This window comes from Lolium perenne, chromosome 7 (assembly GCF_019359855.2).
Source record: "Lolium perenne isolate Kyuss_39 chromosome 7, Kyuss_2.0, whole genome shotgun sequence".
Lineage (NCBI taxonomy): Eukaryota > Viridiplantae > Streptophyta > Magnoliopsida > Poales > Poaceae > Lolium > Lolium perenne.
The window spans coordinates 83,747,220-83,774,595 of NC_067250.2; the positions used below are offsets into that span (position 1 = coordinate 83,747,220).

The 27,376-nt window shown below is 46.9% G+C and overlaps 1 protein-coding gene and 1 pseudogene across 1 annotated transcript; one reads left to right on the plus strand and one right to left on the minus strand.

The window, feature by feature from the left end:
- Positions 1 to 8,710: 8,710 nt before the first annotated feature.
- On the plus strand, positions 8,711 to 17,878 carry LOC139833631 (putative pentatricopeptide repeat-containing protein At3g05240; annotated as a pseudogene).
- Positions 17,879 to 18,330: 452 nt separating this feature from the next.
- Positions 18,331 to 21,417, minus strand: LOC139833194 (uncharacterized). Its single transcript, XM_071823394.1, has 13 exons — positions 21,325 to 21,417; positions 21,105 to 21,239; positions 20,902 to 21,000; positions 20,693 to 20,773; positions 20,459 to 20,574; positions 20,264 to 20,365; positions 20,065 to 20,181; positions 19,839 to 19,889; positions 19,693 to 19,759; positions 19,337 to 19,390; positions 19,153 to 19,227; positions 18,736 to 18,765; positions 18,331 to 18,596 (listed from the first exon to the last, which is right to left on the minus strand). The coding sequence occupies exons 1-13, from the start codon at positions 21,415 to 21,417 to the stop codon at positions 18,429 to 18,431; spliced, it is 1,188 nt and encodes a 395-aa protein (XP_071679495.1). The 3' UTR covers positions 18,331 to 18,428.
- Positions 21,418 to 27,376: the final 5,959 nt, after the last annotated feature.

Consider the following 27,376-nt stretch of genomic DNA (forward strand, 5'->3'; position numbering starts at 1 on the left):
CCTCAGGTCCGCACGTGCGTGTGGTCCTCGCTAAAATGTTTTCACACCGCGTGATATCGATCCGACGGATGCAGACGGTGGGCACCGTGTAAGACGAGAACGAGCCCAGGCAATAATTAGATTTAAGGTTTTATTTTTTGCTGCTCGACATTCGCTGCTTCAAGCAAGCCTTCGAACGAAAAAAAAATAGATCTATGTCCTTCGTGATAAACAGAAATTTCGTACTAGACCTTGTGGAGATTGGAGTGTCCATAGATTTGTGTCTACATTGGATGGTTTGATCTTTGGAAATGTTATCACTTGTGACTCATTTGCACTCTATTTCACGTGATGGATTTCATTGGCTCGGGCATTTTCGAAAAAGAAAATGTTGGGTGTCTTATAGTGCGAATAAGCATCCTTTCGTGTTGCACTAAAACTTTCTTGGTTCGAGAAAGTGCTAAGTCGTTTGGAAGCCAGGTTTTCATTTTATTTGTAGCATTTTGAAATGAATACATGTATTCATTTCATTTACATTGTAATTCCAGAAATGAACACTTGTTTGGTTGTCATAGGAATTATAAATGACAGTAGAATTCAATATTGAATTTGTTTGGTTGCCATAGGAATTGTGAATGACAGGTTTCAGCTCGGAATTGTGATTACACATGGCATCATTTTGCTGGATTTCCTAAATAAAATGATGGCCCAATTCTGTGGCAACCAAACAGCCCACCTGTGGAATTTTAAAATGAATTCCAGAATTCCAGGCTCAAATGATGGATACCAAACGACCTCTAAGAAGTCGTTTGGAAGCCATGCTTTCATTTCGTTTGTAGCATTTTGAAATGAATACATGTATTCATTTCATTTACATTGTAATTTCAGAAATAGACACTTGTTTGGTTGCCACAGGAATTGCAAATGACAGCAGAATTCAATATTGAATTTGTGGAGGCTTTCATATAGAATCGCAAATGACAGGTCTCAGTTTGGAATTGTGTTTACCCATGGGGTCATTTTGCTGGAATTCCTAAATGAAATGACGACCCAATTCCGTGGCAACCAAACAACCCACCTATGGATTTCCAAAATGAATTCCAGGATTCCAGGCCCAAATGATGGATACCAAACGACCTCTAAGAGTTTTTCTTTTGACAAGTTGATATCACTCTGGATTTTGGGAAAACGTAAATACAGATAATCTCACCAAAGAACTTCATAATTACAACACACCTAGCCTCTTTCTCAAGATCGTTACATTTTGGTTCCCCCAAGTGGGTATATCTCCTCGAAGTCCTGCAACACCTTGGTTTTGGCCATCACCGACGAGATATGGTGTGTATGTCGATCTCTGGCCTCATCCTCGTCTAGATCCTTCTCGGCTATCTAGACACCATGCAACCACTTTTACTGATGCTTTCCATTGTGGCCATTGATATTCTACAGAATATTTTTGATCTCGCCACTAAGTGAAAGCTGGTTTAGGGCTAGGGCCTCAAAAACTAGTTGCATGATATCTCTATATCGTGACAACGCTGGCATTTTCGGAACCATGACAAAGAAGAGCTTGCAACCACACCTTGGAGATTCTTGGCATATCTTTGGAAAAGCAAGCGGGGTGGTCACCAACACGTCCAAGATCGAGGTCTTCCTCGTCAAATGCTTTGATATTGGCCTCGTCCACATGCTTGATTGTTTCATGCAAGAGGCGCAAGCTTCTCTTGAAATAACCTTGGTCAACCACTTTAGCTCGCGAAGTTAGCCACTCAATGATAAAAAGATGGGTCCAAGCTTACATGATAGACATTCAAGAACCTCGCGTGGTCGGGTCATGTTGCAAAGTCGGTGCTCATGACACAAATACGTAATCACTTGTATGCTATTAGAGTGCTGGAGTGGGTCAGAGAAAAGGTCGAATAAATCAAAGGTAGTTCGTTTGGGATGACCATAGAGATGTGGCTACCGCTCTTGTGAAATGGCAAGACAATGTATTGCCCAAAACCTTTTTGGCATTGTAAAACCCTTATTGACCATGGGCCGGATCAATATTGCTTTCCAAAATCAACCAACAATATGAACACTGATTCGTCCAGTGAAGACACTGCCGCCAAGAACTTGATGATACACCATGACACAAATCTTAAAGCAGCATATCCACAACTAAAATATGCATGGAACAATCGCCATGCTGAGTTGGCGGCATGACCATTTTTCTCACATTCGCCTGCAAACCCACGATTTGCAAGGATCGCTAATTGGTCAAGAATGTTTGGAACTTGGTACACACTATACACCTCTTGAGATGACATAGGCTTCACAATTGATGAATGGTGGAACTCCATGTTTTTTCCATGAAGCGCAAGCGGTGTGGACGTCTTATCTACGTCACGTGGAGCACATGGAGGAACATGAATCTGAATAAGTTGAATTTTTGTAAGCGTCCCTGGATGGCATCAAACAAGCAATGAGCCATGGCTTCTGGTTCGACTAACCCAGAGTGTTCGACACGTAATAAATGAATGAATAGTTAGTTGGCTTGGCGTGTGTGTTGTGGTCTCTAGCTTCATCATTTAGTAATTATTTTTCAATGCGGCTAGTTCTCAGTTGATTAAGAATTAATTTTTTAGTTAGATGTTGTTATTAAATCTCACTAACTAATGACTAGTATGAATCACGAATCAAATTCAATGATTTATAGTATTTTTCTTAGTTACATCATCACTTGCAATTGAAAAACTCTTAGTTACAAACAACTAAAAACTCAGTTGCAATCTAACTTACAACTTATATGTATAAATCATAATGCAATCGGATGGTGCGAAAATTGACTCAGTACTAACTTAAATCTCAACCAGATGAGAACTACAGTAGCAAAAGCTCTTCGAAAAATGCGCTTGTCCCACCGGTGCATGCATGCACATTGATTGTTGGATAGCTACTTTGAGATCAGAAATATAGAAAATTGTATGGATCGAAAAGTGCTTTTGGCTCTGAGCTCCAGTGCTCTCGCCGTTTTTTTATTTAATTTATTTATAAGTCATAAAAAATTTGAAAATAATTCTGGAGATTGTAAGTGATATATCTCACAATCATGCAAAATCTCAACCCAAAATTATTTTTTTACTTTGTGCTAGACAGAAATAAAAAAATCTCACGTGTGTTTGGAGATTTGAAAAGAATCCTCAAATCTGCACTTTTGTCATTTTTATGTAGCTTAAAATATAAAGTATTTAAAATTGATATTTTACACGTTTGTGGGATACATTATTAGCTATATGTTGATCTTTTCTGAATTTTTTAAAACTCAAAATATGATTTTTGATTTATTTGAAAAAGAAGATCATTGATGTTCATGTGCACCAAATCACCCATCACTGCCACTCTCTCTCATCTCTTAGTGCACACTTATTTTTGCTTGCACAAATTTAAATTATCTATATGTGTTAAAATATATTAAAATAACTATCTATGTTTTTTCGCCGATATCTTTTAAAGAAGCTATAAATTAACGAAATTCAAAACCTTATTTTTTAAACACAATGAAACATCATGGTTCACAATGAGACATATTCTATGTTTTTTATCCCATTTATTAATATATTTTATGGTTACTCTAAGGAAATTGCCAATTATTTTTCTAACAATGATGAAAGAAGTTTGAAATACAATGAAATAAATTGTTTTAAAAAAATCACCTCATATCATTAAGTTTTCTAAAGTTTCATTAGGTTTCAAAAGTTATTTTCAAATATTGTCAACATTATTGAATATTGATCTTGTTTTTGTGCTCTTCACAAAAACCCAAATATTCAAATTAAACTTCTGATTTAGAAACTGTGAAAAATTCAAGTTTTAGAACTACTTCACATAAAGTATGTAAAAAAGAGAGAATAATTCGATTAAAAAGTAGAAGAGAGAGGGCCTCTCTTATTTTTTCACTGTTCTCACGCCACAACCACTCGGTCCACCCCCTCCTACCATGCACTTGCAACGCCATACTCCGCCGCTGGCAGGACCAGTGCCTTCTCTTCAGTACCGGAAAGCATCATATGGTTACTCATGTAATAAAGCTACTAAGTACAATCTTAGCCTTAATGGCAAATTGCTATAAACGTTAAACTAAACTCGTGGCTCCAGACTGGTATATAAAGTCTGGAGAGGGGCGGATGGGTGGCACGAGAATAAAAATCCTAAATTCGTATGTCTACTTTTCCTTCTAGTTTTGCACCTATCTACTCATTTTTTGTCATTTATCTTGCAATTCATCTGCAGTCTACAGTTTTTCTTGCAATTCCTCTATAGTTCTTCCCAATTCCCCTACTGTAGCCTGACAATATGGTACCAGAGCAAACATCATGCGCCTAAAATTTTCCCCTGGGTTCCTCTAGTCAATTCGATACAGATCCCCAGATCCAAGAGCCTCACCTCTTCTTCTCGATGTCTATCATCTGTACCCCGCTCACAGGAGCGCCTCGCTGCGCAAGATGAAGAAGCGGCGATGTTGGAGACCACACTAGCTCAGGCTCGAGCGGAAGAAGAGATCAGCAACCGCCTCCCTTGTGAGGTACTCAACATCTCCAAACGCTTGGTGGACAAGCTTCAGGGCGACATGTCACATCTCATGACCATGGTCATGCAAATCAGTGTCTCCTTGGGGAAGCAGCCAGAGAGAACTCCGACCCCAACGGAACCGCCTCCAACGACGGCAGCTTTCTCGACGCCGCCCCACTACCAACCGAACCTGAGCCCCATCTCGGAAGGGATGATGCAGACGGACTCGACTCCAACAACAACAACACCTCCCTCCGTCAGGCCCCTCCAATTTGGTAACACCTGTAGCATCCCTCCCCAACCCACTCCGATTAGTGCTTCTGCTACCAATTCACAAACAAATACACCAAATTATGCACCTTTTCCTCCACCAAATTCTACACCTTTACCACCGCCTCACATTTTCCAGAACACAAACCCTTAGTCGTCACACCCTCACCACTACCATCAGTCACCACCACAATACCAAATTTCGCAACCCACGCCACCCACCCACACATCATACACAAACACTTTCTCATCAGCACCAACAAACAATTACAGCCCCAATACACCGGAAACCCTTACCAATTGCCATACACAGGAGTGGTACACCACCAGCCAACATATTACCCAAATCCTTACCAATTGCCATACCCGGGAGTGGCACACCACCAGCCAACATACTACCCAAACCCACAACACCAACATATTCCCCAGCCAACCTATACACATACACAACCCATAACAGCAACAAGAGTTGTCTACCCACCTCCACAACAACACGACAACAACCAACCCGAGTACAGGAACCAACAATAGCCCAGTCTTATAATTGAACCCCACACCCGCTCCCCAACTGTAGAATTTCCCATTTTCTATGGAGAACATGACTATCAATGGCTACAAGATTGTGAAGGTGTGTTTGACTTAGTAGGCATAGGAAACAACCAGAAACTGAGATGGGCAGCAACTCACATAAGAGGAAGAGCAAAACTTTGGCTCAACAATTGCAATGTGCAACTGTGTTTGATGAATTGGCAACAGTTTTACAAGCTACTGTTGGACAGATTATTCCCAGACGTTGGAGCACATGAATCTATGGATCAATGTCAACAGATGAAGTAACATACATCAGTTAACACCTACATTGATAGCTTTGAGGAATGGATGACTCTCATGAAGAGAGACCACACCTATCTACTAGAGTATTTCTTCACACTAAGATTTATCAGTGGGCTGAAAGACACATTATGGCACTCTGTCAAGACACACAAACCACCAGACTTGAGAGTAGCTTACTGGTATGCTCGCCAAGAGGATCAAGCGTATCTGTCAGTCACAAAGAAGCAAATATCAGTTACAGTCACCAATAGGCAGCCTCCTGCTTACAATGTAAATCATCCTGCTCCTAATAGAGAGACAAGAAACAGGCCTCAACCGGATAAGCAAAAAGAAAAGGGACAATGTTGATATTGTCTGGAACCTTGGACATACAGACACAAATGTGCAGGCATTAAAAGTATTGTTCACGCCATCCAAATGCAAGGACATAGTGATGAGGAAGATGGAGAGGAACCAGTTTCAGCAGGAGAAATGATACAACCAGCTCCACCTCCAAAACCCGCCCAACCAACTCCACAACAAGAGCTTCCACAAGCAACCGTTCCCGTTGGAGAATAGCTAATGCAATTATCATTGCAAGCATCGCATGGAATGCCAGGGGAAGGCACACTATTTGTGCAAATAACTATTGGAGGCAAGCATGCAATGACCCTTATTGACACTGGCAGTACCAATACATTTTTAGATGCTCATTTTGCAAAAGGACATCAGCAACACCTAATTCCGATTCCTCACCGAAAGGTACTAGTTGCTGGTGGAGGAGAGTTAAATTGTCAATCTATCCTACCACAGTGCGGCTACACTATCCAGGGTACAACATTTACCCATGACTTTCACATCCTTCCATTGAAAGGATATGATGTCATTCTGGGATCCAACTGGCTGAAACGATTCAGCCTAAACTTCATTCATTGGGAGAAGAGAAGTGTTTCCATTAATAACAAAGGACAATGGTTGACATTGGTTGACAAACAAGTCACATGAAAGAACTGCTTGATCTCAGCAAAATCATGCTCCAAACTGTTGCATCAAGGTGCTACAGCTTATGTGTTGCAACTAAATGCACAGTCTCTCCTGCCATAGCATCCACATGGTACAACTGAGCAACCAACTCCAGATAATTCCCCAATAGCTGGCATTCTGCAACAGTTTGATGATGTCTTCTCTGAACCTCAGGGATTACCTCCAACTCGAGCATGTGATCATTCGATCCTCTTCAAGAAGGCTCTAAACCACCCAATATTTGGCCATACTGAATGCCACATAAGAAAAAGGACATCATCGAAGAGCTCATCAGAAATCTGCTTCAGAAATCTGAAATTTGACACAATACTAGTCCCTACTCCTCTCCAGCTATACTAGTCGGGAAAAAGGACAAAAGTTGGCATCTCTGTGTGGACTATAGGCAGCTCAATGCATTGACCATCAAAAATAAGTATCTGATCCCTGTCATCGAGGACTTATTGGATGAGTTGCAGGGAGCTAATGCATTCTCCAAACTGGATTTAAGATCAAGCTATCACCAAATACGTATGAACCTGGCAGATATATCCAAAACGGCGTTCAGAACTCACATGGGCCATTATGAGTACCTCGTTATGCCCTTCGGACTAACAAACGCCCCTGCAACCTTTCAAGATCTCATGAACATCATCTTCTCCAAGATTTTGAGGAAGTTCGTCTTAGTCTTCTTCGACGACATCTTAATCTTTAGTCACACACTGGAGGAACATATTAAACACTTAACAACTGTCTTGCAACTAATTCGAGCACATCAACTAAAGGTGAAGCTATCCAAGTGCACATTCGCAACAGACTCGGTGGAGTACCTTGGACATGTGATCTCGGGCTCGAGCATTGCAACCGACCCATCCAAGATCACTAACATCATCTCTTGGAAGACTCCGACCAACATTACTCAGCTACGTGGGTTTTTGGGCCTCACGGGCTACTATAGGCGCTTCATTAAGCACTATGCCACCATTTGCAAACCACTCCATGAAGCCCTCAAGAAGAATTCCTTCCAGTGGGAAACAATAGAGAAGGAGGCTTTTGCACAACTTAAAACAACTATGACTACACCTCCAGTTGTGTCCCTCCCAAATTTCAACCTTCCATTTGTTCTAGAAACTAATGCGTGTGCATCCGGGTTGGGAGAAGTGCTGATGCAGTTAGGGAAACCTATGGCATACCTGAGCAAAGCTATCGTTCCCAAATTGGCCTCCATGTCCATTTACAAAAAAGAGGATATGGCAATTCTTGAAGCCCTCAAAAAATTGCGTCACTACTTGCTATGGACTGACTATTAAAATGGATCAGAGAAGCTTAAAGTATCTTACTAGCCAGAGGTTGCTTGAGGGGATTCAACACAAGCTGATGATGAAGTTAATCGAGTTTGACTATGCAATCGAGTATAAGAAGGGCAGTCAAAATACAACAGCAGATTCCCTATCAAGGAAAGAGCAAACAAGTGACTCATGCTTAGCAATATCAGCTGTCGTTCCTTCTTGATTGGTGGATGTTGAAGTAAGTTATGTAGGTGATACCAAATGTGTGCAACTCTTACAAGAACTGGCACTAAACCTGGCAATCCAACAACACTACACTTATGAAGGCTGGCTTGCTGCGATACAAAAATAGAATTGTGATCGGAGTAACAACTGACCTGAAACAGAAACTGTTCCAAGCCTTTCATTGATCCAATTTTGGAGGACATTCTGGTCAACGAGTCACATACTACAGACTGAAGCATGTCTTCTATTGGCCGAACATGAAGCAATACATTGATGAACAAATTAGCCAATGTCCAATTTGCCAAATCTGGAAAACTGAAAAAATCCATTACCCTGGCCTCCTAAACCCCTTGAACATTGCAGATAAGAAATGGGGAGAAATAAGCCTTGACTTTGTTGAAGGATTACCAAAGTCACATGGCAATGATGTGATTCTGGTGGTGGTCGATAGACTTACAAAGTATGCACACTTCTTGGCCATGTCTCATCCATACCCGGTTCACAAGGTAGCACAACTCTTCATCGACAACATTTTCAAACTCCATGGCATGCCAACTATCATGGTATCCGACACAGACAGGATATTTACAATAAAGTTATGGCAAGAAGCCTTCGCAACACTCAATGTTGATCTGCATTTCTCTACTGCTTACCACCCGGAGTCCGACGGCCAAACGGAACGTGTCAACCAACAATGCTTAGAGCAGTACCTGCGTAGTATGTCATTCAAGGCACCAAAGAAATGGATTGAATGGTTGTCTACAGCAGAATGGTGGTATAATTCATCATATCACTCAACCATCAAAACTTCACCCTTTGAAGCTCTATATATGGTTACCCTCCACCCCAAATACAGCCTTGAGACACAAGAAGCTCTGATGACACGTGAGCAAATGATCAAATCTCTGCGACAGAATCTGGCTTATGCGCAACACAAGATGAAGAAATTCGCTGATAGGAAGAGAACTCCCAGGACATTCGAGGTAGGTGATATGGTTTATCTAAAAATGTAACCATATCGTGAAAAGGCCTTAGGTCTGGGACATGCCTTAAAACTCACTTCAAATGCACAATGTCTTCCATGTAAATCAGCTGAAGAAACATTTGGGCCCGCGGGCAGTGCCTAATGCCAAGCTTCCCTTGCTAACACATGATGGTAAGCTCAAAACTCAACCTATCGCTATCTTACAGATTCGTCAGATTCCATGCAGAGCCGGGGACTATGATGTCGCAGTACCTCAATAGAAGGTGCACTAGGAGAACATGACGGAAGACGAAGCCACCTGGGAAGATACTCACTACATGATGGCTACGTTTCCAACTTTCCATCCTTGAAGTATGGTCTCCAAGGGAGGACCTGTGTCTTTTCTTCAGTACTGGAAAGCATCCTATGGTTACTCTTGTAATACAATCTTAGCCTTAATAGCAAATTGCTGTAAATGTTAAACTAAACTCGTGGCTCCAGACTGGAATATAAAGTCTGGAGAGGGGCGGATGGGTGACACGAGAATAAAAACCCTAAATTCCTGTCTACTTTACTTTTCAGTTTTGCACCTATCTACTCAATTTCTGCCATTTATCTTGCAATTTATCTTGAGTCTACAGTTTTCTTGCAATTCCTGTATAGTTCTTCCCAATTCCCCTACTCTAGCCTGACAGCCGCGCCACCGATCACCGCGAGCTTCTACTCGCCTTTCCCGCCACGTTGCTCGCGGGCGTAGCGCCGGACCACTTCACCTTCCCCTTCGCCCTCAAGGTGCTCGCCCTTTCGCCACCGCGAACTGGCGCCGCCCTTTTGGTGCCTCCACGCGCACCTTGCCACGTCCGGCCACGGCGCCGACGTCTACGTTGCCTCCTCCATCGTCCACGCCTACGCGGCCTCCGGCGATGCCGGCTCCGCGCGGGCGGTGTTCGACGCCGCGCGCCACCGCAATGTCGTAACCTGGACGGCGATGATAGCTGGGAATGCCGCGGCCGGGGAGGAGGTGGAGGCGGTCGCGCTGTTTAGGGAGGCCGCGGCGAGCTGGCGGGATGTGATAAATAGTGTGACGGTCGCGCAGGTGACGGCGTCGTGCGCGCAGTGTGGATAGCGGGAGGTGGGTGCACCGTGCACGACACGCTGGGGCGCTGAGCCAGTATTGCTCGATGTTGCTCTCGCCACGGCGCCGGCGGTACTCCATATGCACGCAAGGTGTGGTGGCTAGATGCCGCATTCGTGGTGTTCGATGGAATGCCTCACAGAAACGAGGTGTCCTGGAATGCAATGGTTGAGTTGAGGCACTACAAGTTTGCAGGTATGCATTCTGCCGGGGTTGATCCTGATAAGGTGGCATGGCTGAGCATACTGCGCGTTTGTACCTCCAAGGGAAGCACGAGCTTAGGCCGAGGGATTCACGCGTACATAGAGAAGACTAACTGTTCCCAACATATCGCAGTTTGCACTTCTCTCATGGATTCGTATTCCAAATGCACAGAGCGCACTCCAGGTATTCCGTCGCCTCGAGAGAAAGGATTTGAGGGAATGGACAATTATGATCACCGGCTTGGCAAAGCATGGCCGTGGCAGTGATGCAGTGCGGCTCTTCAAACAGATGGAGCATGGTTCCGGACCATGTCGTGTTCGTAGGAGTGCTCACTGCCTGCAACCATGCAAAGATGGTGGCTGACTGCAGAAAGCACCATGTTGAATCTTTACGGCATCAGACCAACAATCAAACATTATGGTTGTATGATTGATGTCTTGAGCCGTGCAGGCCACTTAGGAGTGGTTGAAGGGATGATGCAATTGATGCCTGTTCAGCATAGTGTTACAATGTGTGGGAGTATGATGAATGGTTTCAAGATGCATGGCAAGGCCGATGTACTTGAGAGGATAGGAAGTGCGCTTGCTGAACTTAGCCCCCAGTTAAGTGCAGCATATGTGGTCATGTCCAACATATATGCAGAGGTTGGTAGATGGCATGCTGGTAGAGACTAGGGTTCTACCGGGTTTAGGGCGGAGGTTGTAAGGGTGGAAGTGAGGGCGGAGAGGTTGGGGAGCTCGGTGCCGGCGGCTGGGCGCCGTCGCGGAGGAAGAAGGAGGCGGCTAGGGTTGGTGCGGCGGGGGCTAGGGTTCTCCCGTCTCCCTTCAGGAGACGAGACAGTAATGATACTGAATTATTGTCTGATTAATCTTGAAGGGATACAAGTGTTTATATAGGAGGACGGCCTCCTCGAAACCCTAATTTACTTGGGCTAAGCCCCTAATTTACTTGGGCTAAGCCCATAACTAGCCACTAGTGGGCTTCCTACGTGTATAGGTCAGACCGACCATAACATCTCTCCCCGCCTTCTCAAACAGCTCGTCCTCGAGCTGAACTTCTGGAAACTGCTGGCGGAGATCTTCAAGCTTCTCCCAAGTCGCCTCGTCCTCGGGCAGGCCGGTCCAATGCACCAAGACGTGCCAAACACCACGGCGCTGCTGGGCCTTCAACACGCGAGCCACACTCGCCGGGGCAGGCTCTAGACGCCCATCCGAAGTCGGTGGAAGAGCTGGTGGTGCAGAAGGAGGGTCGCCCCGGTAGGCCTTCAGGAGGCCGATGTTGAAGACGTCGTGGAGGCGCGAGCCTGCAGGCAACTCAAGGCGGTAGGCGAGCGTGCCGATGCGCTCTAGCACATGGAAAGGACCAGCGTAACGAGGTCCCAACTTGCGCCTGGAGCGTGGGTCCAAGGACTGGGTCGTCCGGTGAAGAAGGCGTAGCCAGACCCAATCGCCCACCGCGAACTCCGCCTCGCGATGGTGTGCATCATAGTATTTCCTGGCCAGCCGCCGAGCTCGAAGAAGTCGCCGGCGCGCCTCGCCCAAGATCTCGTCGCGGGTACGCAGCAGGTCATCCACCGTCTCAGTACGGGCCGTGCCAGCCGTATAGGGAAGCATCGCCGGTGGTGGCCTCCCGTAGACCACCTCAAAGGGAGTAGCGTGCAGCGCGGAGTGGTAGGACATGTTGTAGCAGTACTCGGCCCACGCCAGCCAGTCCACCCAAGCTCGTGGACGATCCCCGGTGATGCAGCGCAGGTACATGGCGATGATCTTGTTGACGACCTCGGACTGGCCGTCCGTCTGAGGATGAAACGCCGTACTCATGCGGAGCTTCACGCCCGCCAACCCAAAACGGTCCCTCCAGACGTGACCCGTGAACACAGGATCACGATCACTGACGATGGAGGATGGAAACCCGTGGAGGCGAACGATGCCGTCGAAGAAAGCGCGTGCCACGGACGCCGCCGTATAGGGATGGCCGAGGGCGATGAAGTGCACGTACTTGGAGAAGCGGTCAACCACCGTGAGGATGACGGACTTGCCGCCAACCTTCGGCAGCCCCTCAATGAAGTCCATCGAGATGTCCGCCCACACCTGGGATGGCACGTCCAGTGGCTGGAGCAAGCCGGCCGAACGGAGCGTCTCCGTCTTGTTCCGCTGGCATGTGACACACGCCCGCACCCAGTCTCGCACCAGGGCGCCATCCCCTGGAATGTAAAAATCAGCGCGGAGACGGTGCAGGGTCTTCTGGGCGCCCTCGTGACCTGCAGAATGCGCCAAGGACAAGGCCTGGTGGCGTAGGTCTCCATGATCCGGCACGAAGATGCGGCGGCCATGGAGGAGTAGTCCCTCGTCCAGGCGCCAGGGCGCGGCCAGCTCGCCGTCGGCCAGGCGCTGGCGCAGCTGCTGCGCATCCGCAGCCGTGGCAGTAGCGCGGCAAACCTCGTCGATGAAGGCGAAAGATGGCCCGGAGTGGATGCAGAGGGCTGCACCGACTGTGGGTGCGTCCGCAGCATCGTCAACGTCTCGGCGGGACAGGGCGTCGGCGACTGTGTTGAGGCGGCCGGGGCGGTACTTGATGGTGAAGTCGAACCCGAAGAGCTTGCTGATCCACTGGTGTTGCGGCACGGTGGAAAGGCGCTGATCCAGCAAGAACTTCAGGCTGTAGTGGTCCGTGCGCACACGGAATGTCCGGCCCCAAAGATACGCCCGCCAGTGGCGCACTGCCTGGACCAGCCCGATCAGCTCGCGCTCATATGCGGCGAGCTTGTGGTGGCGCGCGGCGAAGGGGCGACTGAAGAAGGCGAGTGGACCCTCGCCCTGGTGAAGGACGGCGCCGAAGCCGATGCCGGAGGCGTCGCAGTCCACCACGAACGGCTCGTCGAAGTCCGGCATCTGAAGAACGGGACCCGTCGTGAGTGCCCGCTGCAGGGCGGCGAAGGCCGTGGCCGCCTCCTCGTCCCAGGAGAAAGCGTCGCGGCGAAGCAGGCGCGTGAGGGGTGCGGCGATGAGACCGAAGTCCTGGATGTAGCGCCGGTAGTATCCGGCGAGGCCCAAAAATCCGCGAAGAGCTCGTGGCGACTGGGGCGTTGGCCAGGCGGCGACGGCAGCGACCTTGTCCGCGTCCATCGCGACACCGTCGGCGGAGATGATGTGGCCCAAGTATGCGACGGAGGTCGTGCCACTTCGAGCGCTTGAGGTGAAGACGATGCGCTCGAAGCTCGTTGAAGATGATGGCCACGTGCTGCAGGTGCTCCGCCCAGGATGCGCTGTAGATCAAAATATCATCAAAGAAAACAAGCACAAAGCGGCGTAAGTAGGGGCTGAGCACGTCGTTCATCAGAGCCTGGAAGGTCGCCGGCGCATTGGAGAGGCCGAACGGCATCACCAAAAACTCGTAGTGGCCATGGTGAGTGCGGAACACCGTCTTGGCGATGTCGTCCGGGTGCATGCGCACCTGATGATAGCCCGAGCGCAAGTCGAGCTTGGTGAAAAAGCGCGCGCCATGCAGCTCATCCAGGAGCTCATCCACGACGGGGATGGGGAACTTGTCCTTGGACGTGACGGTGTTGAGGGCGCGGAAGTCGATGCAGAAATGCCACGTGCCGTCGGTCTTGCGCACCAGGAGCACGGGGGCGCAGAATGGTGACGTCGAGATCCGTATGACGCCCTGTGCTAGCATGACCGCCACCTGGCGCTCGAGCTCGTCCTTCTGCAGCTGGGGGTACCGGTACGGCCGCACAGCTACGGGTGCCGTGTTCGGCAGCAGGTGGATGCGGTGGTCACAGGGTCGCGAGGGAGGGAGGCCCTGCGGCTCGTCGAAGAGGTCGCCGTGCTGCTGCAGTAGGGCGGCCAGGAGCGGATGCGCCTCGTCTAGCGCAGCGGCCATCAGGTGTAGCTGCGGGGATGTGCCAGTGCTGCCCACGCCCGTCCAGTGAACACGGCGGCCGCCCTCGCGCCAGAAGATGAGGGACAACACGTCGAGGTCCCACAGGATGGGGCCTAAGGTGCTCAGGAAGTCGAGGCCGAGGATGAAGTCGTAGCAGCCCAAGTCGATGCCGACGCAGTCGATGGAGAACGGCTCGTCGCCTACGAGCACGGGAACCTGTCACGCCACGCCCTGGCACGTAAGACGATCCCCGTTGGCGACGGTGACGCTGTACTTCTCCGATCCCGCCGGCTGGAGAGCGAGGCGGCGCATGGCGGTGTTGGACATGAAGTTGTGCGTGGAGCCCGTGTCCACCAGCGCAGTGAGACGCTCCCCCTTGATCGTCACCGGAAGCAGCATCGTCTTTGCCGTTTTGATGCCTGCCATAGCATGGAGAGACACGACGAAGGCGGACGCGTCGACTGGCGCGTAGGTCGTGACACCGGCCTCAGTGACGGTGGCGGCCGCGAGCTCGGCGGTGAGGGCCTCAACGTCGGCGTCGTCGATGGTCTCCAAGTAGAAGAGGCGGGCGCACGTGTGGCCCGGCGCGTACTTCTCGTCGCAGTTGAAGCACAGCCCCTGGCGGCGCCGCTCAAGCTGCTCCGCAGCCGTCAGCCGTTTGAAGGGGTGAGTTGGCGCAGGAGGGCCTGCGGGCGCAGCGGCCGGTGCGGGGCGTGGCGGGGCGGTGGGCGTCGGAGCGGGCGGGGCGCGGGACGAGCGCTGCCACGTTGCGCGTAGACCTGCCGCATGGCGAGGGCGCGCTGCTCGTAGGCTCGTGCGTAGTACATGGCCGTCCGCAGGTCCGCTGGCTCGCGCATCTCGACGTCGACGCGGATGTAGTCGGGGAGGCCGCCGACGAAGAGATCGGCGCGCCGGGCGTGCCGAGACGCCCGGGGCATGGCACGCGAGCGCTCGAAAGCGGTCGGCGAAGTCCCGGACCGTGGTGGTGAAGGCGAGGCGTCCCGCTCGGCGAGGCGGCTGCCACGGAGGGTCGGCCCAAACCGCCGGAGGCACGATTCGCGGAAACGCTCCCAAGGCGGCATCCCGCCCTCGTCCTGCTCGAGGGCGTAGTACCAAGTCTGCGCGGCGCCCGTAGGTGATAGGAGGCGATCCATGTGCGGTCGGTGCCGAGCGTCCGCGCTGCCCCCGAAAACTGCTCACACCGGTTCAGCCGATTCAGGGAGTCGGTGGCGCCGTCGTAGGTGGCGAACTCCGCCTTCGTGAAGCGGGCGGCTGCGGTGCCACGGCGAGACCTCGGGCTGTCCGCCCGGCGGCTTGGGTTGACGGACGTGCTTGCGGCGAAGGGCCCCGCAAACCCGCCAGACCGTCGTGGCGATGGGCGGGCGGCCGGACCGTCGTCCGCGGCGCAAAGATGGGTGTAGACGGGCGCCGCGTCGGTCCACGTGGGAATCGGCGAGGGCGACGGCGGCCACCACGCGGGCCGGCCCCGGCCGGGCAGCGGAGGCGGCGCGGGGGCGGCGGCGTAGCGGCGGCGGTCGGTGGGGCGGCGGCGTAGCGGCGGTCGGCGGTGGCGGCGGCGGCGGAACCGCGGTCGGTGGGGCGGCGGCGGAACGGCGGATGGTGGGGCGGCGGGTGCTGGCCGGCCCCGATCTCCGCGAGCTCGAAGCGGATGGCGCGGAGGCTGTCGGCGAGGTCCGCCAAAGTAGCGGGCAGGAGGTCGAGGCCCGTGGGGACGGCGGCGGCCTGGTCTCCGTTGGCGGCGGCGGCCCCCTGCAGCGCGTGGGCGCCGGTCATGGCGGCGGGAGTGATGTTGGTGGCGGCGGCGGACGTGGCGGCGATGGTGTCGACGGGGGGCTGTTGGAACCCATGAGACCTAGACAATCTGATACCAAAGTGGTAGAGACTAGGGTTCTACCGGGTTTAGGGCGGAGGTTGTAAGGGTGGAAGTGAGGGCGGAGAGGTTGGGGAGCTCGGTGCCGGCGGCTGGGCGCCGTCGCGGAGGAAGAAGGAGGCGGCTAGGGTTGGTGCGGCGGGGGCTAGGGTTCTCCCGTCTCCCTTCAGGAGACGAGACAGTAATGATACTGAATTATTGTCTGATTAATCTTGAAGGGATACAAGTGTTTATATAGGAGGACGGCCTCCTCGAAACCCTAATTTACTTGAGCTAAGCCCCTAATTTACTTGGGCTAAGCCCATAACTAGCCACTAGTGGGCTTCCTACGTGTATAGGTCAGACCGACCATAACACATGCAGTCGAGCAAACTAGGAGGTTGATGTCGCAGACGTGATTGAGGAAAAATATAGGCTCAAGTGGCACTGAAGTGCCCATGTTATGGTCCTGAATCCCACTGGTCTCTTGATGAAGTGAGAGGATGATATTGTGAAAGACATGATGTTTACTTGCAGTACTATGCGGGGACACCGAGGTAAAGATTGCCGGTCTGCAAATTATGCGGGGACACAGAGGTAAAGATCTAGTAACTTGCAGTACTTCCCGATTTTCCCTTTTTATCTGAAGTCTAGATCATTATAAATGCGCTATACACTGTGGTTGATTAGATTTGTTCACAGTAGCTAAGACTATTGAGAGGCCATTTACATAGCTAGAGCTGATTAACGGAATGAGCAACCAGCTGAGTAGAATCTGTCAGTTATATAAACATTGTAAATTATATATTAACCAGAATCATTAAGAGAATCACTCAAACCAATCCAATACAGAGTGTCATAAATCAAGGCCTCACATCAGAATAAAAGGAAAATAGACGATACTGAAAAACAGTCAGTAAAGTAAACAAATAATGAATATACACTAAGACCTAAATCTGTTAATGTTAAGCATCTCATCCTCCTCAGTCTCTTCGTGAAAAAGCCAAAACCTTTTTATTTCTTTAGTCAATTATATCTGTTTATGTAGTATCTTCATGTAATTAATAATTAAGTTAGATAACTTAGGGTTGGGGAAGATGATGTGGTCGTAGAGTTGGCAAGTTCCTTGTCAGCGTTGGAGATTCTGGAGTAAAAGTCTTGCATCTCCTTGTATTGCGCATGCTCACCTACAGGCCGCAGAACAGTCACACAAAACATTCTCATTAGGCCTAGCAAAATTACTCTTCTCGTATAAATATGTTATGTTAGTTTAGTATTATTGGTTGTTAATGATTTCGGTATGGAGAGAAGAAAGATATCTGCTACCTTCGCACTGTTTCCTTGCTTTTCTTTGCCCTGAAGAGAGAAACAGATACAGGAAAAAAAACTTTCAAGTCACAGGATCATATATAGAAGGGAGGTACACTACATCCCTAGTGTGATCATAGCTCATAGAACTGGTTGAATCAACTTGTTTCCATCAAACGAACAAAATAATTATCACCACTAGGAGAAAATATTTCCATCGCACATAATTTGTTTCAATCTATATACTGAGGAGGTTGATGTGGCAGACGGGATTGAGGAAAAATATAGGCTCAAGTGGCACTGAAGTACCGATGTTGGTTGTGCTCCTGAATTCTTACTTGTTTCTAGAAGTGAGCGGATGATATTGTGAAAGGCATGATATGGCAACGGTGACTACCATAAGAAACATGGACATTTCTGTCTGGACCAAGTGTTTGAACTGTCAGTCCGCACATTATGCAGGATACAGAGGTGAAGATCTATCTTGCAGTACTTTTGAAGTTGTTTACTTCCCGATTTGTCCTTTTTTATCTGAAGTCCAGATCATTATAAATGGGCTATGCCCTGTAGTTGATTAGATTTGTTCACAGTAGCTAAGACTATTGAGAGGTCATTAACATAACTAGAGCTGATCAAATGATTGGACAACCAGCTAAGCAGAATTTGTCAGTTATATAAACATTGTAAATTATGTATTAACCAGAATCATTAAGACAATCACTCAAACCAATCCAATACAGAGTGTCGTAAATTAAAGCCTCACATCAGAATAAAAGGAAAATAGACGATACTGAAAAAACAGTTCAGTAAAGTAAACAAATAACGAATATACACTAAGACCTGAAGCTGTTAATGTTAAGCATCTCATCCTTCCCAGTCTCTTCGTGAAAAAGCTAAAACCTTTTTATTTCTTTAGTCACTTACATCTGTTGATGTAGTAGTCCTCATGTAATTAGTAATTAAGTTAAGCTTGCTTAGGGTTGGGGAAGATGATATGGTCATAGAGTTGGCTAGTTCCTTGTCAGCGTTGGAGATTCTGGAGTAAAAGTCTTGCATCTCCTTGTATTGCCGCATGCTTACCTGCCGGCGGCAGAACAGCCACACAAAACATTCTCATTAGGCCTAGCAAAATTACTCTTCTCATATAAATATGTTATGTTAATTCAGTATTATTGATTGTTAATGATTTGGGTATGTAGAGAAGAAAGATATCTGCTACCTTAGCATTACTTCCTTGCTTTTCTTTGCCCTGTAAAGAGAAACACATACCGAAAAAAGAACTTTGTAAGTCACAAGGATCATATATAAAAGGGAGGTACACTACATCGCTAGTATGATCATAGCTCATACAACTTGTTGAATCGACTTGTTTCCATTCAACGGAAAAAAATATTATCACCACTAGGAGAAAATATTTCCATCGCACATAATTTTATTCAATCTATATGCTCAGGAAGTAATGTTTCCATCGTTTTCTTATGTTCCATGTGTAGAAAAAAATACTGCGATGATATGATTTTTATGTTTCTACGGTCTCATACTATGATAGACAGAGTTGGACTACTGAATTACAATAGTTTTTTTGTTTAAATGATCACAAAGCATTATTCATGTAGGGCACCAGATGATTAGTTACCTGTCCTCTGAGCGTTGGAACTCCATGATGGACCACAAATTGAGCATCTACGATGCCAATCTGCTCTTCAGGAAACTGCCGATTCAAAAGAGAGGGGAAATGGAGAAGTTGTCAAGTATGCACAGTTTCTTACGTTGTTCAGTAAAACGTATACAGTTCTTCTCGTATGTTAGACTATACTTACATCGACGCATCTCCAGAAATTGAAGTCTAGGCCCCATCCATGGACCAGGTCATTCTGGAATTGAATCAGCTTCTTTTCAGCTCAGACAAATGTCATGTAAGTACTAGCACCTAATCATTAACTATTCCTTCGGTCCAGAAATACAAGTGTTTATATTTTGGTTAGAAATATAATTTCATATTGACTAATCAAACTCAAACTTAACTTGAAACAGTGTACTTTAATTTTACTTCTCACATTCAAACTTGACCATAAGTTATTTCTACAATATTAGTGCCTTTGAGTAAGAATTCAATGATATCAATTTCATGTCAAATAATATACATATAACTGGATTATTTCTGACAAATACCGACCTGGATCATATGCCACACGCATTTCCAAGCATCCCTGGAGAAAACCGGTGCCATCACCTCCACGAACCTGCATCTCAATTCCAGCACATCCTCCAGATCATAGCAAACTAAAAAGTGACATTGAGGTGACAAAAGAATTTGGTTACCCGCTGCACGGTTGCCAGTGCACGTTGGAGCAGTTCTCCCCTGTGTCTGTCCTGTTGATGCCAAAACAACCCCATTTTCTCTTGTTAATTAATTATTTGTCACAGGTTAAATACGTTCAATATATCTAACTATCTATACACATAGGTACATATAATCTCTTCTTCAGATTTTGTTTACAAGAATTTTATCTATAATTGCATCATCATGGATCCTGCATGTGCTTACTTGTGCATCTCGCTGGCGTCTCTTTTGACAGTGACATGGTAAAGCTTCTTTCCCTTGGTCACGTCCAGCCCCGGCTGCGAGATTCCCAACCCATGCTTCTTCACAATGTTGATGTACCTGCAACCACAACCTGTCCATGATCAGATTCAGAGGTTTAGAATTCAGAGCAAGCAACAAAATAGGCATTGGTGGATCATACGCTTCTGCGGTGAAATTCTCGACGCCAAGGTCCTCGTCCCACAAGAAGACGTAGTCGTACGGCGCAACGATGCTTGGGTGCAAGAACCTCTTGGCGAACCACCTTCATCATTCCAGGTCAAAATCTGAAGATTGTCATGGCATATTTGGTGGAGTTGAAAGTCTTGGAGATAAACAATTCTGTCACCGTTCTCACCATTTGGTTTGCTTCCTGGCACTAATGTGAATAGCCTCCTTTGACCACTTGAACTCGTCCCACTCCGTCATGCGACCGTCGTAGTGGAACAGCACAACGTCGAAGTTGTTGGAGAACTATAGTGTATACAATTGTCATTTGATAGGATCATCGAGTTTACATGTGACACCGAAGTCTAATACCTGGTCACACTATATTATGATCAAAGTTCAGAAACAACTTCTTGATTCTTACCTTGTGGACGGTTGCATCGACATTGACTCTCTCGGTGTATCCTACCGCCAGCGCCAGGAGGTACTTGCGAGTCTCCGTGTCCTACACATTGCACACCGGAACAAGTTTTTCAAGCAATCAAATGGAAGATGAAACAAAAAAAGATTGGGCATTTATTCAAATTAATGTAAGGTGCAATGCAACGAGTTCAGGGCAAGGCAAATCAAGACCTCGCTTGGGGACCCCCAGAGCCGGCGCAGGTGAAGATCGGACTCCGACACCACAATCCCTGGTGGTAGCCTTTCTGCACCTTGAGGGTTTCTTGCAATCTTCACAATCTGCAAACATCGAGTGTTTCACTTTCATGCATACTACAATGATGACCATCTAGCTGGGGCCGAAACTGAATCATTCAGAAAGTTCAGAAGTGCACGTAATGTACCCCTGAAGTGGCATTTGGCGTGGTGCTGTTTTTGGATGGTACCCATAGTCTACCGAGTATGGTGTTGTCACTGAATCCGGAGTTTGCAGTACCGCTACCACGCCAAGGCAGTGTGCCACACTGAAGCTGCATGGATCAATATATCTTATCTGAGATCTCGCCGGCTTATGGTTGGTAAAAGCCAATACCCAAAACCTTTCTCTTTCTCTACCTTTGGTGCGATCGCAACAGGGAAAGTAAGGCCGATGAAGAAGCCGAACGTCATCGCCGCCGATAACGCCATCAGAAACGGGGTTAATTTCATCCTGTCTATCTATATATACTCACCGCGATAAATCAAGAAAAGAACGCAAAGACCGATTCTGCAGAAAGAATCAACGACGACAACGCAAATACTTACAAGATCGATGACGACTTGTCCTTATGTTGGTGACACGCACAAAGAATGGAGAACTAGCCAATGTGTACGCGCTGCACTACAATGTCCGAGGTTTATAACGTAGTGTATAAACTGAATCTGAATCTAAAGGAGGAGCAGAGGTTGAGATGCAGACCATTTTTTGTTTTGTTTTTGCAAGGGGATGGAGGACATTTCAATGGAAGCAAATCGTAAGCTAGCTGGAGGACATCAATGCTTGATCGCACCCTTCTGATTTGGAACTCGGTCAATCGACAAAATCTCCTCGTTAACCCGTGTATTTATGTGTGGGCACCGAGGTTTTTGCCTTTGATTGCTCTTAGGCATGCATGGCGTACCGTCTATATATATTGGTGTACGTACGTTCACAAAAATAAAAGTCCAGCCAACGTACAATGACACTTTCGTTGTTAGAAAGCCTATTTGATTGATCTAAAAAAAAGTCTATTTGATTAACATGATTCAAAAATTACAAACTTTGTAACAATACAACAGTTAAGAGGCGGATCTAGGATCCTCCCAAACCCCGGGCTAACATTGAACTAAGGTCACAATTTGTCCCTTTTTTTTTTGTCTATCTGGGTCGAGTGCATGACACAAAATTAGGCCCTTTTCTCTACCTGTTTGTTTGCGTCGACCCCCGTTCGAACCGTGCAACGCAAATTATTAGTTTTTATATCCACTCCGTTCATTAATAGATGATCGATGGTTCGTTTAAATTTGGATGTATCTATGCACTAAAGTGTGTCTAGATACATTTAAATTTAGAAAAACTTTTGACATCAAAAGATGGACAGAGGTACTAGAAACAACCATAGCCGTTCTTGCTCCAGCCCAGATCGCGCCACCGAAGAGGAGTTGGTTGTGCCGTTCAAGAGCTGGGCGGAAGCAATAATCTTTAATATATTAAGGTAAAACCTGCGTGTGTCTGGTTTACACTTATTTACTATTAAGGTGAAACCTGCGTGTACCCTGGTGTCACACTTCATATAATTACACAGAAATGCCACCGCACTCCTCACCTCCTAATCTCATGGCGCTAAACAAAATGTCTTCCTCTTCAATTTTTTCTCACCTAGCGGCTTGATTAAGATCCGATTAATAGGGAGATGGTTTGGCTTTCCAAAGTTCCAATCTTTAACAACCAACGCTGCAGCCACGCCTAAGATGCATGTTTTTCGTCATCCCTGCACCACACGCTGTCCTTCTAGAGCCATATGCCTCTGTTTACACGTGTTGACTTGTCTTCGTGTCACACCTTTTTTTTTGAGGTAAACAAATACTATATTAGGTCAGCAAGCCGCCTCATTAAAAACCTTCCAGTCCCCTTCGGTACCCTGGTAAGAAAAAGAGTGCGTAAAAAACTTGCTGCCTTTCTGTTACAGGATTGTTGCATCGTTTATAAGATTGTTCAAAAGAAAACCAGGGGGCTCATCGACCCAATTACAAGAAAGCTTACTAGAAAAACTATACTTAGCCAAGTCATGGGCCACTTTGTTTGCCTCCCTCGAACAGTGCTTGAAGATAACTTTATCAATGGTGGTTGTTGCGTCCACTATATCTGCATAGATAGCAGAAGAATCACTCCACCACATTGCCTCTCCGGTACATGCTTCGATAACCTCCACTGAATCAGATTCGGCTATGAGCGCATTACAACCCATGGTAGCAGCTAGGCCTAGACCTTCCCTCATTGCGATTGCCTCAGCCATTGCAACAGACGCCACTTGCAGTATGAATGAACAATTAGCAGCAATGAAGCTTCCTTGATAGTCCCGTAGAACCGCACCGATAGCACCTGCACGTGAATCAAGATAGAAGGAGGAATCCACATTAAGTTTAATATGTCGCGGCTCAGGTTTTGACCAAGTATCCATCCGATTCAGCCCGTCCTTTTTGCAAGCCCTGGCATCATTTGATGTTATGGAGAGAATAGAATGTATACATTTAAACAGGGGGGGAACATCTTCATTATGGGTTCGTTGTCGACGCATCCACCACATGTACCAACAAGCAACAGAGACAAGTTCCTTTAGATTAATTAGATCATACCCGGGGGCCAAGAGGTCCTCTCTCTTGAGTAAGTGTTCCAGGACAGCTGAACCTTCTCTATCGTACTGCATTGCATCTTCAATTATATGATAAATCCCAAGTTTAGTCCACACCTTTTGTGCAACATGGCAGCGAAAAAACAGGTGATTCGTATCTTCGGCACCCAATCTACAAATCGTACATGAGCCATTATTTCCAATATGGCGATTTGCCAGGATGCTCTTCAGAGGTAGGATCCCATGTAAGAAACGCCACATAAATATTTTAACCTTGCTTGGAACATTCAATTTCCAGAGAATTTTCCAGACCGGATTTATTGCTGAGCTTCCAGGAAGTGCTAATTGATTAGCTCTAGGCCCAAACTGATGTCTCCATTGGAGATGATAGCCTGACCTTACAGCATATTGGCCATGCTTCGTGTAGTGCCAGGCAATGAAGTCACTGAAGCCGTGGTTATTTATCGGAATTTGGAGGATCCGACTCACATCCACTGTGTAAAAAATACTAGCCAGAAGTTGATCATCCCACGTTCCAGAAATAGGACTAATGAGATCAGAAACTTTAGTATAGATAATACTCCCTCTTGGAGTGATAATTCTCCTGTCCGGACTGGAAGGGATCCAAGGGTCATTTCATATGTTAATAGACTCTCCATTGCCTACTCTCCAAATAATTCCTCTCTTAAGAGTTGGTATTCCTGCTAAGATACTCTGCCAGGTAAAAGATGATCCCGACTTAGGTCCAGCTTTCAGTAAGTCGCCATCCGAATAATACTTTGCCCGAAGGACCCGTGCACATAGAGAATCTGGGTCATTTATAATCTCCAACTTTGTTTAGCCACATAGCAAGATTGAAAGAATGGAAATCCCTAAAACCCATACCTCCTTCATTCTTTGGATAACAGAGCTTCCACCAAGCATACCAATGCATTTTATTACTATTAGCATCGTCGCCCCACCAGAATTGGGAAATAGCATCCATCATTCTTTTACATACCCCCTTTGGTATTTGGAAAACCGACATGGCATACACAGGGATAGCTTGAGCAACGGCTTTTAACAAAATCTCCTTACCACCAATAGACAGTTGTTTTTCTTTCCAACCATTGATCCGCTGAATAATTCTTTCAACAAAATGCAGGAAGCAATCACTTCTGTCAGCTCCCACAATCGTCAGGAGCCCAAGATATTTATCTGATATAGCTTCCGTATCAATATGCAAGGTTTGGCAAATTTCTGCTCTAATCAACACATTAGTATTAGGAGAAAAGGAGATGCTTGATTTAGCCAAACTCACCAACTGTCCAGAATTTGCACAATAAGTGTCCAAAATTTATTGCAAGGAAGTTGCATTATTCATATCAGCTTTCATGAGAATAAGAGAATCATCAGCAAATAAAAGATGTGAAACTGATAGTGCATTCCTGCACACCCTCACCCCATCGATGCCACCAACTTCTTCTATACAACAATAGACTGGATAAACCTTCCGCACAAATAAGGAATAAATAGGGAGATAAGGGGTCACCCTGTCGTAGTCCTCTATTTGGTACAAACCTATCCGTTACTTCAGAGTTAAATCTTACTTGATAACGAACCGATCTCACACAGGCCATCATTAGCGAGATCCATCTTTCCGCAAACCCCAATTTTCTCATAATATTTTCCAGGAAAATTCATTCAACCCGATCATACGCTTTATGCATATCAAGCTTGACTGCACGATACCCCGTAGAGCCAGATCTCTTGTTCTTTATGGAGTGTACACACTCATAAGCAACTAGTACATTGTCTGTGATAAGGCGTCCAGGAACAAAAGCACTCTGCATAGGAGAAATCACCTCCGGGAGAATATCCTTAAGACGCATGGACAACATCTTTGATATAATTTTATAAATAACATTGCATAAACTTATTGGCCTAAATTGAGCTACCAATTCTAGGTCGTCCACCTTCGGAATTAACACCACAGTCGTATCATTCCAACCTTCAGGAATTTCTCCAATATTGAGAGCATTTAAAATCTCTTGTGTAATCTCCTCTCCGCACACACTCCAGAACTTCTTATAAAAAACAGCATGGAGACCATCCGACCCAGGGGCTTTGTAATCACCAATACTGAAAACCGCTTTCCTGACGTCCTCAGCTGTAAAAGGATTCAGCAATTTATCATTCATATCTTGTGTCACCTTGGCCTGGATCTTTTCTAGCAACGCCTCATCAGTCACTTGCACCTTTGAGTTAAAAAGGTTAACGAAATAATCATATACGAGAGGCTTCAATGGAGCTGTACCTTCTACCCAGGGACCATCATTATTCTTTAACTTCTTGATAAAAAAAATCTTCCGACGAGCTGAAGCAAAATTGTGAAAAAACGAAGTGTTCCGATCTCCCGATTAAAGCCAATTAGCTCGAGACCGCTGTAGCCAATGCACCTCCTCCTGTTCAAGGAGAATTTCGATTAAGTTTGCTGATTCTTTAGCTTTCTTCTCGCTCTCATCAGATATGGGACCCGTCATCGCATTGTTGTACTCGCGCTGGGCCTTACGTAGCCGACGCTTAGGCTTCTTCAGGACTTTACTATCCCACGCGTGCAACGCCTGGTGCATATGGTTTAATTTAGAAAGGACCTCATTAGAAGTTGCATGGCCGGCAGCTTCCCATGCACGTTGCACCTCTTCTCTGAAACCTTCTTCTTTTAACCATTTTCCCTCAAAGCGTTTGGTACCACTGTTATTATTGCCCGGCAAACTTTGATATTCCGTGTCCAGCAAAATCGGCCGGTGGTCAGACCGTGTATATTCCAGATGTGATAAAACCGCACCTGGGTGCATCGACGTCCATGCACCATTGGCCACCACACGGTCGAGCCGTTCCCTAATTGTTCTTCGTTTCCAAGTAAACCGGTCGCCCACAAAACCAATATCTTCCAAGTCACAATCAGTAAGGGCCTCTCGAAATGCCTGCATAAAACCTTGGGGTCGGGGGTTACCACCATCCTTTTCATGAGAAAAAAGAATCTTATTGAAGTCTCCAATAAGAACCCATGGCCGATTACAGTTGTTTTTTATTTCTCTCATTTTGTCCCATGTTTTATATTTGTCCTCCCATCTTGGTTCCCCGTACATACCCGTGAGTCTCCAGATTTTCCCATGATTTTCAGTCACCTGCACATCAATATACTTTGGTGCCGAAAAAATTTGATGAATAGTAATTTCCTTTTTCCACAGCAACAAGACACCACCACTTCTTCCATCACTATGATTAACAATTTTAACATCCATACTCAGTCTTCTCCGTAAACATTCCGCCGGATATTCATCAAGGTGTGTCTCCGACAAGAACATCAACTCGGGGTTATATCGCTTCCGGATATCCGAAAGTGCTCTAACTGTCGGGGCATTACCCAAGCCCTGACAGTTCAGGCCTAATATCTTCATTGCAACCGGACAGACCCCTCATGGGAGTCCGCCGATCTTGTTGAAGTGGAGATTGCTCCTATCTTCTTTGAGCGCTTGGAGCGCCCTTTTGTTCCAACACCATCTGACGACGTGGGCTTAGCCCAGTGGTTAGGGTCGCAATGGCGCACCCTAACGACCAGAGTTCGATTCCTGTCAGGGACGAATTCTGGAATTGTCACGCCAAGTCCCGCTTCTACTATATCAATACTGTTCTAGTTCCTCCTAGACATTGTTTCATTTTTTTTTGTTCCAACACCATCTGTCCGAATAATATTTGTCTCATCCAACGCCATTGCTGCATGTTGTGAGCCTTGATCACCTGTTTCTATGTTA